This window comes from Chiloscyllium punctatum, chromosome 10 (genome assembly GCF_047496795.1).
Source record: "Chiloscyllium punctatum isolate Juve2018m chromosome 10, sChiPun1.3, whole genome shotgun sequence".
Classification (NCBI taxonomy): Eukaryota; Metazoa; Chordata; class Chondrichthyes; order Orectolobiformes; family Hemiscylliidae; genus Chiloscyllium; species Chiloscyllium punctatum.
In genome coordinates this window covers 119,699,509-119,713,985 of record NC_092748.1, presented here as the reverse complement: position 1 = coordinate 119,713,985, position 14,477 = coordinate 119,699,509, and the positions used below count along the sequence as shown (strand labels likewise).

The window sequence follows — 14,477 nt, the reverse complement described above, 5'->3', positions numbered from 1 at the left end:
GGAGAGAGACAGAGAGAGAGACAGAGAGGGAGAGACACAGAGAGGGAGAGACACAGAGAGGGAGAGAGACAGAGAGGGAGAGAGACAGAGAGGGAGAGAGGGAGAGAGAGAGACAGAGAGGGAGAGAGACAGAGAGAGAGACAGAGAGCGAGAGAGACAGAGAGAGAGACACACAGAGAGGGAGAGAGACAGAGAGGGAGAGACACAGAGAGGGAGAGAGACAGAGAGGGAGAGAGACAGAGAGGGAGAGAGACAGAGAGGGAGACACGGAGGGAGAGAGACAGAGAGGGAGAGAGACACAGAGGGAGAGACACAGAGGGAGAGAGTCACAGAGGGAGAGACACAGAGGGAGAGAGACAGAGAGGGAGAGACACAGAGGGAGAGAGACAGAGAGGGAGAGACACAGAGAGGGAGAGAGACAGAGAGGGAGAGAGACAGAGAGGGAGAGACACAGAGAGGGAGAGACACAGAGGGAGAGAGACAGAGAGGGAGAGACAGAGAGGGAGAGACAGAGGGAGGGAGAGACACAGAGGGAGAGAGACAGAGAGGGAGAGACAGAGAGGGAGAGAGACTGAGGGAGAGAGACTGAGGGAGAGAGACAGAGAGGGAGAGAGACAGAGAGGGAGAGACACAGAGGGAGAGAGACAGAGAGGGAGAGAGACAGAGGGAGAGAGACAGAGGGAGAGAGACAGAGAGGGAGAGAGACAGAGAGGGAGAGAGACAGAGGGAGAGACAGAGGGAGAGAGACAAAGAGGGAGAGAGAAAGAGGGTGAGACAGTGAGGGAGATACAGAGAGGGAGAGAGACAGAGGGGAGAGAAGGAGGAGGAGAGACAGAGAAGGAGAGAGAGATAGAGAGAAGGAGACAGAGGGGGAGAGAGAGACAGAGAGAGACACACACAGAGAGGGAGAGACAGAGAGAGAGATAGAGTGATACAGAGGTGTGGAAAGGCAGGGAGCAGGTGGGGGAGAGAGACAAGCAGAGGGTGAGAGAGAGAGAGAGAGAGAGAGACAGGGAAAGGGAAGAGGAGACAGAATGGGGAGAAAAAGAGAAGGGGGTGAAGAGAGAGACAGAAAGTGGGGGGCAGAGACACAGGTGCGCGGCGGAGAGGGAGAGAGACAGTGATGGGTAAAAGGGAAACGGGTGGGGGGGTGGGGGGCGAGATTCAGAGGGGAGGGACAGAGATGAGAGATGATACAGGATTCAGACAGGGTTGAAGAATGAGCTCACTTCAGAGCCTGGGAACACAGTCGCTTTGACTAAACGTTGTTTTAAAATGATGCTGGGCAGGGAGCCTGGTGGGAATTGTGGGACAATTTGCGGCTGTGTTTTTCTCTCTCTCTGCTGCCTGCTCCCTTTGTGCCTGCACTTGGCAGCTCCTCAGACCCAGTGGGCAATTCTCAGGATGGAAGCCTTCCCTGGAAGAGAGAGCTCTCCTCCTTGAGCCAGGCACGTAGGCCTCAGGTAGGTATGAGAAGAAAACCCTGACTTACACAACTCTCTCCTGTCACTCCCCAAAATCCCCTCAGTTCCTGCTGAGCTGGGAATCTCCTCAGTTCCTGAACAACCCAGTCAGGGATTTCCTGACTCTATCAGACAGAAACATTGGGACTTGGAGTAATTGATAACTTTTGTTGTGATCCTGGGGGTAATGGGGCTCACCAATCAGCACACCTTCCATTGTGGGTCATGAAAGTACAGGCCAATCAGCCCTTCTAGCCTGTCCTGCTAGATTTCATGAATACCTGATTTCAATACACTTTCAACTCCGGTTTCCCATCTGTCCCTACAACACCAAGCTACTGAGTCAACGAAAAATCTTGAATTCACTTTTTCCAATGCAAGTCTTAATGACATTCCGAAAGGAAAATCCCTTCTCATTGCTTATTTAACTCAGTGAACTCTGACTTTTAAACTGTCTCCCATAATTCTATATCTTCTCATGAGGGGAAAATAAATCTCTCTGCACTCAATGTGCAGCGTCCGCTCAGGATTTCACACATCACAGTAACATCAATGCTCAGTTTTTTTCTGAACTCCCGGGGGGGGGGGGGGACTGTGCCAACATGTTCAGCCTACCCTTGGAAACAATCCATCATTACATCATGCAGCCACTCACAACCTCTCAGCACACCCTCCCTTCCATCGAGGGGCTTAATTCACACCAGGAGAATCATACATACCTCACAACCTCAATATCGTCAGCCACTCTTGCTGAGAGTCAGTGCCAGACCTGGGGGATTGGAGGGGAATAATCCTGCAAATACTGCACAAAAACGCAACTTTGAAAATAAAAATGGTTTTCCACACCCCCTCGCACTCCTTTGAAACAACTTTACACCATCCTGCTTCAGAAACTCCAACACTTCCTTTGACCAAATCTCAGCTTATTAAGGCACAGAGCTGCCCAGTGAAGACCAGTATATTTTCTTGACTGTGAGAGTCAAAACATTAAACAAACTTTACACTTAAAACACTGTCGGAAACATATCTCAGTGTGACATCCTGAGATAGCTTTCATTCCCTTGCAGAAGATAATAATAAGAGAATTTTGCAAATGCTGGAAAAGACAAACTCTGTAACCAACCTCGTGCTGTCCCTCTCCTGAGGATTACTTTTTAATTCTCTCACAAGATGTGGGCATCTCGAGCTGGGCCAGTATTTATTACCCATCCCTAATTGCCCAGAGGGCAGTTAAGAGTCAACCCCATTGCTGTGGGCCTGGAGTCACATGTAGGCCAGACTAGGTAAGGATGGCAGCTTCCTGACCTAAAGGGTATGAGTGACCCAGACAGGTTTTTCCAACATTCCACAATGGATTCATGGTCATCATTAGACTCTTAATTGCAGACTTTTTATGGAATTCAAATTCTGCCAGCTGCACGGTGGGATTTGAACCCAGATCCCCGGATGATGAGCTGAGTTTCTGCATGAACAGTCTGAACTATAAAACCGCTCGGTTATTGTCTCCTCACACTGTACTGTCCCTGACTCACTTGTGGATAACGTGACAATATTGGGATCACCAACTGCAGTGTGCATGTGTAGGAGAGTGTGTGTGTGTGTGTGTGTGTGTGTGTAGGAGAGTGTGCGTATGTGCGTGTGTGTCTGTGTGTGTGTGTAGGAATGTCTGTGTGTGTGCATATGTGTGTGTGTGTGTGTAGGAGAGTCTGTGTGCGTGTATGTGTCGGTGTGTGTCTGTGTGTGTGTGTAGGAGACTCTGTGTGTGTACATGTGTGTGTGTAGGAGAGTCTGTGTGTGCATGTGTGTCTGTGTATGTGTCTGTGTGTGTGCGTGTGTGTCAGTGTGCGTCTGTGTATGTCTGTGTGTGTGTGTCTGTGTATGTCTGTGTGCGTGTGTCTGCGTGTGTCTATGTGTGTGACTGTGTGTGTGCCTGTGTATGTCTGTGTCTGTGTGTGTGTGTGTATCTGTGTGTGTGTGTGTGTGTTTAGGGGAGAGAGAGAGAGAGAGAAAGAAGCTATCTGTTCCTGATCTGGTTCCACTGTGAGAGGGACCCTGTATCATTGAGAATTACTTGAATATTGAATTCACCTTCACGCAGTGCCCATGATCACCTGGCCTCAGCTATTTTGTGGGTCTAGTATGACTGAGGGAGACCATGAGTTAGCTGCAAGGTAACATGGAGAAATGGGAAAACATATCGCTGTTCCTTCTTGTAATTGTGGGATGTGGATAGTCAGGTGTGGAATGGATAGTGAGAACTCAGGACTAGCACATGAAGTGAGGGATGGGGATGGACAGTTCACCAGGAACGTCGGACTGGCAGTGATTGGTGAGCAGGTAATCGGAGTGGAAGGAACCATGTCCCTGCAGAGTGAGACCACAGCACCAAGTACCCCTCGTACTATCTGACACACACACACACAGACTCACACACAGACACACACACACCCACACACACAGACACACACACAGACACACATACAGACACACACAGACACACACACACTCACTCACACACACACACACAGACACACACAGACACACACACAGACACACACACACACACACTCACTCACACACACACACAGACACACACAGACACACACACAGACACACACAGACACACAGACACACACACACACAGACACACAGACACAGACACACACACTCACGCACAGACACACACACACACAGACACACACACACACACTCACACACAGACACACACACTCACACACAGACACACACACACAGACACACACACACACACACACAGACACACACAGACAGACACACACACACAGACACACACACTCACGCACAGACACACACACACATAGACACACACAGACACACACACATATTTGCACACACACAGACACACACAGACACACACACACAGACACACACACTAACACAGACACACACAGACACACACACAGACACACACAGACACACACACACAGACACACACACTCACGCACACAGACACACACACACAGACACACACACAGACACACACACTCACGCACACACACAGACACACACACACAGACAGACACACACACAGACACACACACAGACACACACAGACAGACACACACACAGGCTCTCCTACACACACACACACACACACACACACACACACACACAGACACACACTCACTCACACACACACACACAGACACACACTCTCTCACACACACACAGTCTCTCCTACACACACACACACACACACACAGACACACACACACACAGACACAGACACAGACACAGACACAGACACACACACATACACACTCACACACCCACCCACACACACACACACACACACACACAGACACACACACACACACAGACACAGACACACACACACACACACACACACATACACACTCACACATCCCAAACAGGAGCAGGATGAGCACGTTCTGCCCCTCCAAACTCCTCTGCTGTTCACGAAGACCAAACAGACCCAATCATTACACACCAAGTTAAAGAGCTTGATGGCACAGATGAAGGCCCTTCTGCCCATCACGCCTGTGCCAGTGAGAAACAGCCACCTCACGATCCCCTCATACCATTTCCCAGCAGTAGGCCCCCAGCCTTGGCATTTGAAAGGTACATCAAAATCCCCCTTCAGTGTGGCGAGGGTCCCTGCCTCCCCCACCCTCACAGGCAGTCAGTTCCAGATTCCCCACCCCACTCTAGGGGTAAAGGTATTTCCTCACATCCCACTAACGCTCCTGCCCCCTCCCTTTAATCTATGCCCCTGGGCCTTGATCCCTTCACCAAGGGGAAACGTTTCTTCAGGTCGAACCAATTTGACACACGCATCATTCCGACATCATTATTTATACAACGCAATCCTTATTGCCAGAAGAGTATTGCACTGTCAGAGGGTCAGTGCTGAGGGAGTGCCGCACTGTCAGAGGGTCAGTGCTGAGGGAGTGCCGCACTGTCGGAGGGTCAGTACTGAGGGAGTGCTGCACTGTCAGAGGGTCAGTGCTGAGGGAGTGCCGCACTGTCAGAGGGTCAGTGCTGAGGGAGTGCTGCACTGTCAGAGGGTCAGTGCTGAGGGAGTGCCGCACTGTCAGAGGGTCAGTGCTGAGGGAGTGCTGCACTGTCAGAGGGTCAGTACTGAGGGAGTGCCGCACTGTCAGAGGGTCAGTACTGAGGGAGTTCCACACTGTCGGTGGGTCAGTACTGAGGGAGTGCCACACTGTCAGAGGGTCAGTACTGAGGGAGTTCCACACTGTCGGAGGGTCAGTACTGAGGGGAGTGCTGCACTGTCAGAGGGTCAGTGCTGAGGGAGTGCCACACTGTCAGAGGGTCAGTGCTGAGGGAGTGCCACACTGCCGCTCCCTCACCACCATACGCCTGGAGGAAGAACGCCTCATCTTCCGCCTCGGAACACTTCAACCCCAGGACATCAATGTGGACTTCAACAGTTTCCTCATTTCCCCTTCCCCCACCTCATCCTAGTTTCAAACTTCCAGCTCAGTTACTGCCTCCTTGACTTGTCCTACCTGCCTATCTCCTTTTCCAGCTATCCACTCCACCCTCTCCTCCCTGACCTATCACCTTCATCCCCTCCCCCACTCACCCATTGTACTCTATGCTACTCTCTCCCCACCCCCACCCTCCTCTAGTTTATCTCTTCACGCTTCAGGCTCACTGCCTTTATTCCTGATGAAGGGCTTTTGCCCGAAACATCGATTTCGCTGCTCGTTGGATGCTGCCTGAACTGCTGTGCTCTTCCAGCACCACTAATCCAGAATCTGGTTTCCAGCATCTGCAGTTATTGTTTTTACCGATTTGAACAGAGGCTCCCAGTGGTTTTCCTCGTGTCATGAAGAATATTGAACCCTGTCATTGTTCACACCTGGTCAGTTTGCATTTTGTGGGAGACCTGTGACAGCCAGTGTTTGCAGTATTCCTGATGTCTTTACACTGATTACAATACAAATCCAACACATCCGCGAGGAAATGTGTCAGGATACCAAAAGAATGTAAAAGGTACTATCATAATGCAGATTCTCTTCTTTGTTCCTGTTTTAAATTCTTTCATATCATTGACCCACACCAGGCTGTCTGTTATCTTTCTGCCCCTTTGCACCTCTCTCTCTCCATCGAATCAGAAATGCGGGCAATCTGTCTGTAAAGCCTGTAACAGGAATAAATCAAATCAAATCAAACCTCCCGTTCAGAGGAGGACATTCCACCCATCGACACGCTGACAGCTCTGTTGAAGAGTAATGCACTCGGCCACACTCCCCTGTTGGTCTTTCATATCGTCAGCACTTCATATCCTTCAAATATTTATCCATTTCCTTTTAAACCCATTCACACTCCCCTCTCAGGGAGAATACTCCCAAATATTTTTTCAGAAAAGATGTTCCTCCAATTATTTAGACAATAGACAATAGATGCAGGAGTAGGCCATTCAGCCCTTCGAGCCTGCACTGCCATTCAATATGATCATTGCTGATCATTCCCAATCAATATCCTGTTCCTGCCTCATCTCCATAACCCTTGACTCCACTATCTTTGAGAGCTCTATCCAACTCTTTCTTAAATGAATCCAGAGACTGGGCCTCCACTGCCCTCTGGGGCAGAGCATTCCACACAGCCACCACTCTCTGTGTGAAGAGGTTTCTCCTCATCTCTGTCCTAAATGGTCTACCCCGTATTTTTAAGTTGTGTCCTCTGGTTCGGCACTCCCCCATCAACGGAAATATGTTCCCTCCTGCCAGAGTGTCCAGTCCTTTCATAATCCTATACGTTTCAATCAGATCCCCTCTCAGTCTTCTAAACTCAAGGGTATACAAGCCCAGTCGCTCCAGTCTTTCAGCTTAAGGTAATCCTGCCATTCCAGGAATTGACCTAGTGAACCTACGCTGCACTCCCTCAATAGCCAGAATGTCTTTCCTCAAATTTGGAGACCAGAACTGTACACAGTACTCCAGGTGTGGTCTCACCAGGGCCCTGTACAGCTGCAGAAGCACCTCTTTGCTTCTATACTCAATTCCTCTTGTTATGAAGGCCAGCATGCTATTAGCCTTCTTCACTACCTGCTGTACCTGCATGCTTACCTTCATTGACTGGTGTACAAGAACACCCAGATCTCTCTGTACTGCCCCTTTACCTAACTTGACTCCATTTGGGTAGTAATCTTGCCACCAAAGTGGATAACCATACAGTTATCCACATTAAACTGCAATCTCTCCATGTACTGGAATTGTTCAGCTCTGGTACCATCCCAGTAAATGGCTTCCATTACCCCAAATCCTCCATGGCCCTCTGCAGCCCTGAAATAGATCCAATTCTCCAACTGCAGACAAACAGCCTGCCCTGCCCCCTTCAAACAGTCATGTGCTATTGTCACAGGCCCAAAGCTCTCTGCTTCTCAACCCCCTTTTCAATTTGGGTCCTTCCCCTTGGAAGAAAAATTTGCAGATGGAAATCAGTGAAAAAGCAGGTTGTGGGAGGAATACGAGCAGTTTACAAAGAGACAGCAATCAGTTCAGGAAGTGGGCAAAACGTTGGCAAATGGAGCATAATGTGGGAAAATGTGAAGTTGTTCACTTGGGGAGGGGGAACAAATTAACAGGGTATTATCGAAATGGAGAGAAACAACAATAGGCTGCAACCCAAGGGACTCGGGGGGGGTGCTTGTGCTCACCCAGGGAGCAGCAGGTAATCAGGAAGGGCCATGGAATGCTGGCCCTTATTTCAAGGGGGGTTGGAGTATAAGAGTAGAGAAGTCTTACCGTGACTGGACAGGGTGCTGGGGAGACCACATCGGGAGCACCAGGAGCAGGCATGGTCCCTTTTTTAAGGAAAGATGTTATTTCATGGGAGGCAGCTCAGAGACGAGTCACTGGGATAGTCCCTGGTCTCATGAGCAAAGGTTAAAGAGGTTGGGGCTCGACTCCCTGGAGTTTAGAGAATGAGATGGGATTTCATTGAAACAGACAGGGTCAATGATGAGAGGATGGTTCCCCCATTGGGAGAATCTAAGTCCTATATTCACCCAGAGATCAACAACCTCTCCACACCAACCCAAAAAGTGAAGGCCCCCCCAGAATCTTGTATGTTTCAATAAGGTCATCTCTCACTCTTCTAACCCCCATTGAGTACAGGCCCAACCTACTCACCCTCTCCTCATGAGACAGTCCCTTCATCCCCGGGATCAGCCGAGTGAACTTTCTCTGGACTGCCCCCAATGACAGTCTGTCTTTCCTTTGATAAGGGAGCCCCAAAGCTCTTCACAATGTTCCAGCTGGGGTCTCACTATGGCCTTGTATAGTTTTAGTAAAACCTCCCAACCTTTATTTGCCATTCCCTTTGGAATACAGGGAGAACTAGCCATTTGGACACAGAACTGGCTCAAAGGTAGAAGACAGAGGGTGGTGGTGGAGGGTTGTTTTTCAGACTGGAGGCCTGTGACCAGTGGAGTGCCACAAGGATCGGTGCTGGGTCCTCTGCATTCTGTCATTTATATAAATGATTTGGATGCGAGCATAAGAGGTATAGTTAGTAAGTTTGCAGATGACACTAAAATTGAAAATGTAGTGGACAGCAAAGAAGGTTACCTCAGATTACAACAGGATCTGGACCAGATGGGCCAATGGGCTGAGAGGTGGCAGATGGAGTTTAGAACATAGAACATAGAACAATACAGCACAGAACAGGCCCTTCGGCCCACGATGTTGTGCCGAACTTCTATCCTAGATTAAGCACCCATCCATGTACCTATCTAAATGCCGCTTAAAGGTCGCCAATGAATCTGACTCTACCACTCCCACGGGCAGCGCATTCCATGCCCCCACCACTCTCTGGGTGAAGAACCCACCCCTGACATCTCCCCTATACCTTCCACCCTTCACCTTAAATTTATGTCCCCTTGTAACACTCTGTTGTACCCGGGGAAAAAGTTTCTGACTGTCTACTCTATCTATTCCTCTGATCATCTTATAAACCTCTATCAAGTCACCCCTCATCCTTCGCCGTTCCAACGAGAAAAGGCCGAGAACTCTCAACCTATCCTCGTACGACCTACTCTCCATTCCAGGCAACATCCTGGTAAATCTTCTCTGCACCCTCTCCAAAGCTTCCACATCTTTCCTAAAGTGAGGCGACCAGAACTGCACACAGTACTCCAAATGTGGCCTAACCAAAGTCCTGTACAGCTGCAACATCACCTCACGACTCTTGAATTCAATCCCTCTGCTAATGAGTTTAATTCAGATAAATGCGAGGTGCTGAATTTTGGGAAAGCAAATCAGAGCAGGACTTATACACTTAATGGTAAGGTCCTAGGGAGTGTTGTTGAACAAAGAGACCTTGGAGTGTAGGTTCATAGCTCCTTGAAAGTGGAGTCACAGGTAGATAGGATAGTGAAGAAGGCGTTTGGTATGCTTTCCTTTATTGGTCAGAGTGTTGAGTACAGGAGTTGGGAGGTCATATTGTGGCTGTACAGGACATTGGTTAGGCCACTGTTGGAATATTGCGTGCAATTCTGGTCTCCTTCCTATCGGAAAGATGTTGTGAAACTTGAAAGTGTTCAGAAAAGATTTACAAGGATGTTGCCAGGGTTGGAGGATCTGAGCTACAGGGAGAGGCTGAACAGGCTGGGGCTGTTTTCCCTGGAGTGTCGGAGGCTGAGGGGTGACCTTATAGAGGGGCATGGATAGGGTAAATAGACAAAGTCTCTTCCCTGGGGTGAGGGAGTCCAGAACTAGAGGGTATAGGTTTAGGGTGAGAGGGGAAAGATATAAAAGGGACCTAAGGGGCAACTTTTTCACACAGAGGGTGGTCTGTGTATGGAATGAGCTGCCAGAGGAAGTGGTGGAGGCTGGTACAATTACAGCATTTAAGAGGCATTTGGATGGGTATATGAATAGGAAGGGTTTGGAGGGATATGGGCCGGGTGCTGACAGGTGGGACTAGATTGGGTTGGGATATTTAGTCGGCATGGATGGGTTGGACCGAAGGGTCTATTTCAGTGCTGTACATCTCTATAACTCCAAATAAAGTCTGAAGTCACATAACACCAGGTTATAGTCCAATAGGCTGTGCGATTCCCTCCACTTCACCTGAAGGGGCAGCGCTCTGAAAGCTTGTGATTTCAAATACACCTGTTGGACTATAACCTGGTGTCTCGAGTGACTCTGACTTTGTCCAGCCCAGTGCAGCCCTGGGCCCCTCCACACCTTTGAAATAAAGACCAGTGTGCTATTTGCCTTCCCGATCTCCCAGTGATGATGCAGCCTTTTTGTGAGTCACGAATGTGGATTCCCAAATCCCTCAGTGTTGCAGCTTTCTGTAAACATTTCCCATTTCAATAAGAAAATAAATCATGTTCAGCTCCTCGACTTGTCTTGAGAAAGTGCATGTCTTCCAATACCTTCCATCTCTTACCTCTCTTGCTATCTTCCTTTCCCATTCCATTTTTCTGCCTGTCTGTCTCCCTCTCTCTGTCTCCCCCCCCCCCCACCCACTTCCACGTCCCCCCTCCTCCAACCCCCCCAACCCTTTCCTGCAATCCCCGTTGAGGGGGAGGGAGCTGGGTGAGGGTACCTTGCCCGAGTGCCGCTGAGTGGAGCATGACATCGGCCGGATTGTGAGGTTTCAGACCCAGGGCAGAGAGAGGGGTCTTCGCCAATCCTGGGGGGGAGCGGGCAGCTGTAAACAATCAGAACATTGTGTTTAGAGACAGGGGAGACAGGGGAGACTGGGGACAGGGGAGAGAGGGGAGAGAGGGGAGACAGGGGAGACAGGAGAGACAGGGGAGACAGGGGAGACTGGGGACAGGGGAGAGAGGGGAGACGGGGGAGACAGGAGAGACAGGAGAGACAGGGGAGACTGGGGAGACTGGGGAGACTGGGGAGACGGGGGAGACGGGGGAGACAGGGGAGACTGGGGAGACTGGGGAGACTGGGGAGACGGGGGAGACGGGGGAGACAGGGGAGACTGGGGAGACTGGGGACAGGGGAGAGAGGGGAGACAGGGGAGACAGGAGAGACAGGAGAGACAGGGGAGACTGGGGAGACTGGGGAGACTGGGGAGACTGGGGAGACTGGGGACAGGGGAGAGAGGGGAGACAGGGGAGACAGGAGAGACAGGAGAGACAGGGGAGACTGGGGAGACTGGGGAGACTGGGGAGACTGGGGAGACTGGGGAGAGAGGGGAGACTGGGGAGACTGGGGAGACGGGGGACAGGGGAGACAGGGGAGACAGGGGAGACTGGGGAGACTGGGGAGACTGGGGAGACTGGGGAGACGGGGAGACGGGGGAGACGGGGGAGACGGGGGAGACGGGGGACAGGGGAGACAGGGGAGACTGGGGAGACTGGGGAGACTGGGGAGACTGGGGAGACGGGGGAGACAGGGGAGACAGGGGAGACAGGGGAGACGGGGGAGACAGGAGAGACAGGAGAGACAGGGGAGACAGGGGAGACAGGGGAGACAAGGGAGAAAGGGGAGACAAGGGAGAAAGGGGGGACAGGGGGGACAGGGGAGACGGAGTAGACAGGGGAGACGGAGTAGACAGGGGAGACAGGAGAGACGGGGAGACAGGAGAGACGGGGGAGGCAGGGGAGACGGAGTAGACAGGGGGGACAGGGGAGACGGGGGGAAAGGGGAGACAGGGGAGACAGGGGAGACAGGGGAGACGGGGGGAGACAGGGGAGACAGGGGAGACGGGGGGAGACCGGGGGGGACGGGGGAGACGGGGGAGACGGGGGAGACGGGGGAGACGGGGGAGACGGGAGAGACAGGGGAGACAGGGGAGACAGGGGGGACGGGGGAGACGGGGGAGACGGGGGAGACGGGGGAGACAAGGGGGACGGGATGGGCTGGGTAGATGAACACAAGGAGGGACTCGCCTCTCCCTGTGTGACAGCCCAGTTGGCTCCATGATGCTGCCCAAGTAACTGCGTATCTTTCCTGTGACCATCGCCTTTCTGATCACAGACACTACATTGAACATCAACGAGAGAGGACTGTCAGAGAACCTGCTGGCACTTTACAGGACGGGCAATTAGTTTGGGAATTGATACAGGACCATGGGGAGAGAGCGGGGCAGTGGGATTAGTTTGGGGATTGATACAGGGCTATGGGGAGAGAGAGTGGGGGTAGTGGGATTAGTTTGGGGATCGATACGGGGCTATGGGGAGAGAGAGTGGGGGTAGTGGGATTAGTTTGGGATTGATACAGGGCTATGGGGAGAGAGTGGGGGTAGTGGGATTAGTTTGGGATTGATACAGGGCTATGGGGAGAGAGTGGGGGTAGTGGGATTAGTTTGGGATTGATACAGGGCTATGGGGAGAGAGAGTGGGGGTAGTGGGATTAGTTTGGGATTGATACAGGGCTATGGGGAGAGAGCGGGGGGACAGTGGGATTAGTTTGGGATTGATACAGGGCTATGGGAGAGAGAGTGGGGGTAGTGGGATTAGTTTGGGATTGATACAGGGCTAGTGGGGAGAGAGCGGGGGACAGTGGGATTAGTTTGGGATTGATACAGGGCTATGGGGAGAGAGAGAGGGGGGACAGTGGGATTAGTTTTGGGATTGATACAGGGCTATGGGGAGAGAGAGTGGGGTAGTGGGATTAGTTTGGGATTGATACAGGGCTATGGGGAGAGAGAGCAGGGGGACAGTGGGATTAGTTTGGGGATCGATACGGGGCTATGGGGAGAGAGAGCGGGGAACAGTGGGATTAGTTTGGGGATCGATACGGGGCTATGGGGAGAGAGTGGGGCAGTGGGATTAGTTTGGGGATCGATACTGGGGCTATGGGAGAGAGTGGGGCAGTGGATTAGTTTGGGATTGATACAGGGGTCTGGGGAGAGAGGGTGGGTAGTGGGATTAGTTGGGATTGATACAGGGGTCTGGGGAGAGAGGGGGTAGTGGGATTAGTTTGGGATTGATACAGGGGGTCTGGGAGAGAGGGGGTAGTGGGATTAGTTTGGGATTGATACAGGGCTAGGGGGGGGGGGGGGGGGGAGGGGGGAGAGGGGGGTAGTGGGATTAGTTTGGGATTGATACAGGGCTCTGGGTGCTGGGTTTGGTGTGAAATGTGCCCAGGTCTGTTTGACAAAGATCTTTCTGCTCTTTGTCCATCGTTTTCCCTCTCGCTGGGGATTCAGGCCTCGAGTGGTTTTTATGAAAGATATTTGAGGATAAAAAAGGTGAGTTCTCTCACCGGCAGTGGTGGGACTGGTTGGTCCTCCATCCATCTCTTCGAATGCCTCTCGGTAGCTGTGCATGTTGGGCTGAGGGAGACAAAGTGATGGTTAGTGATGACAGCAGCAATGACCCACACTCACCAGCTCCGAGAGACTCAATCGGAGAGATTCTCACACACTCTTCCACAGCTCGTCCCAGCTTCCCTCTACCTGCTGCTCTCCGACACTGAATACAGGCCATTCAGCCCCTCGGGCCTGTCACACAGCAACAGGAGGAGGCCATTCAGCCCCTCGGGCCCTGTTACACAGCAACAGAAGGAGGCCCTTCAGCCCTCTTTATGCAGAACTAGGCTGCAGGCTGATCCCTGCCTCTCAAAACCTCCTGTAATATTCCCATCCCAACCCACAACATCCTGATTCCACACCATGTGGGAGGGATCTGAGGGATACCGGAGGGGGGAAGTGAGGGATGTTGGAGGGAGGGGAGTGAGGGACGTAGGAGGGAGGGGAGTGAGGGACATCGGAGGGAGGGGAGTGAGGGACATCGGAGGGAGGGGAGTGAGGGAGAGGAGTGAGGGAGGGGAGTGAGGGGGGGAGTGGAGGGAGGAGAGTGAGGGAGAGGAGTGAGGGAGAGGGAGGGAGAGGAGTGAGGGAGGGGAGTGAGGGGGGAATGGAGGGAGGGGAGTGAGGGAGAGGAGTAAGGGAGGGGAGTAAGGGAGGGAGTAAGGGAGGGAATGAGGGAGGGGAGTGAGTGAGGGAGGGAGGAGGGGGAGTGAGGGAGGGAGTGAGGGAGGGGAGTGAGGGAGGGAATGAGGGAGGGGA

General features: G+C 51.9%; 1 protein-coding gene across 1 annotated transcript in view; it reads right to left on the bottom strand.

Moving 5' to 3' along the window:
- Positions 1-14,477, bottom strand: part of tns1b (tensin 1b) — an 833,038-nt gene that overhangs the window by 62,137 nt on the left and 756,424 nt on the right. Inside the window, 2 exon segments of the mRNA XM_072578355.1 lie at positions 11,049-11,153; positions 13,673-13,742. Of these exon segments, the coding sequence (XP_072434456.1) occupies positions 11,049-11,153; positions 13,673-13,742 (175 nt within the window).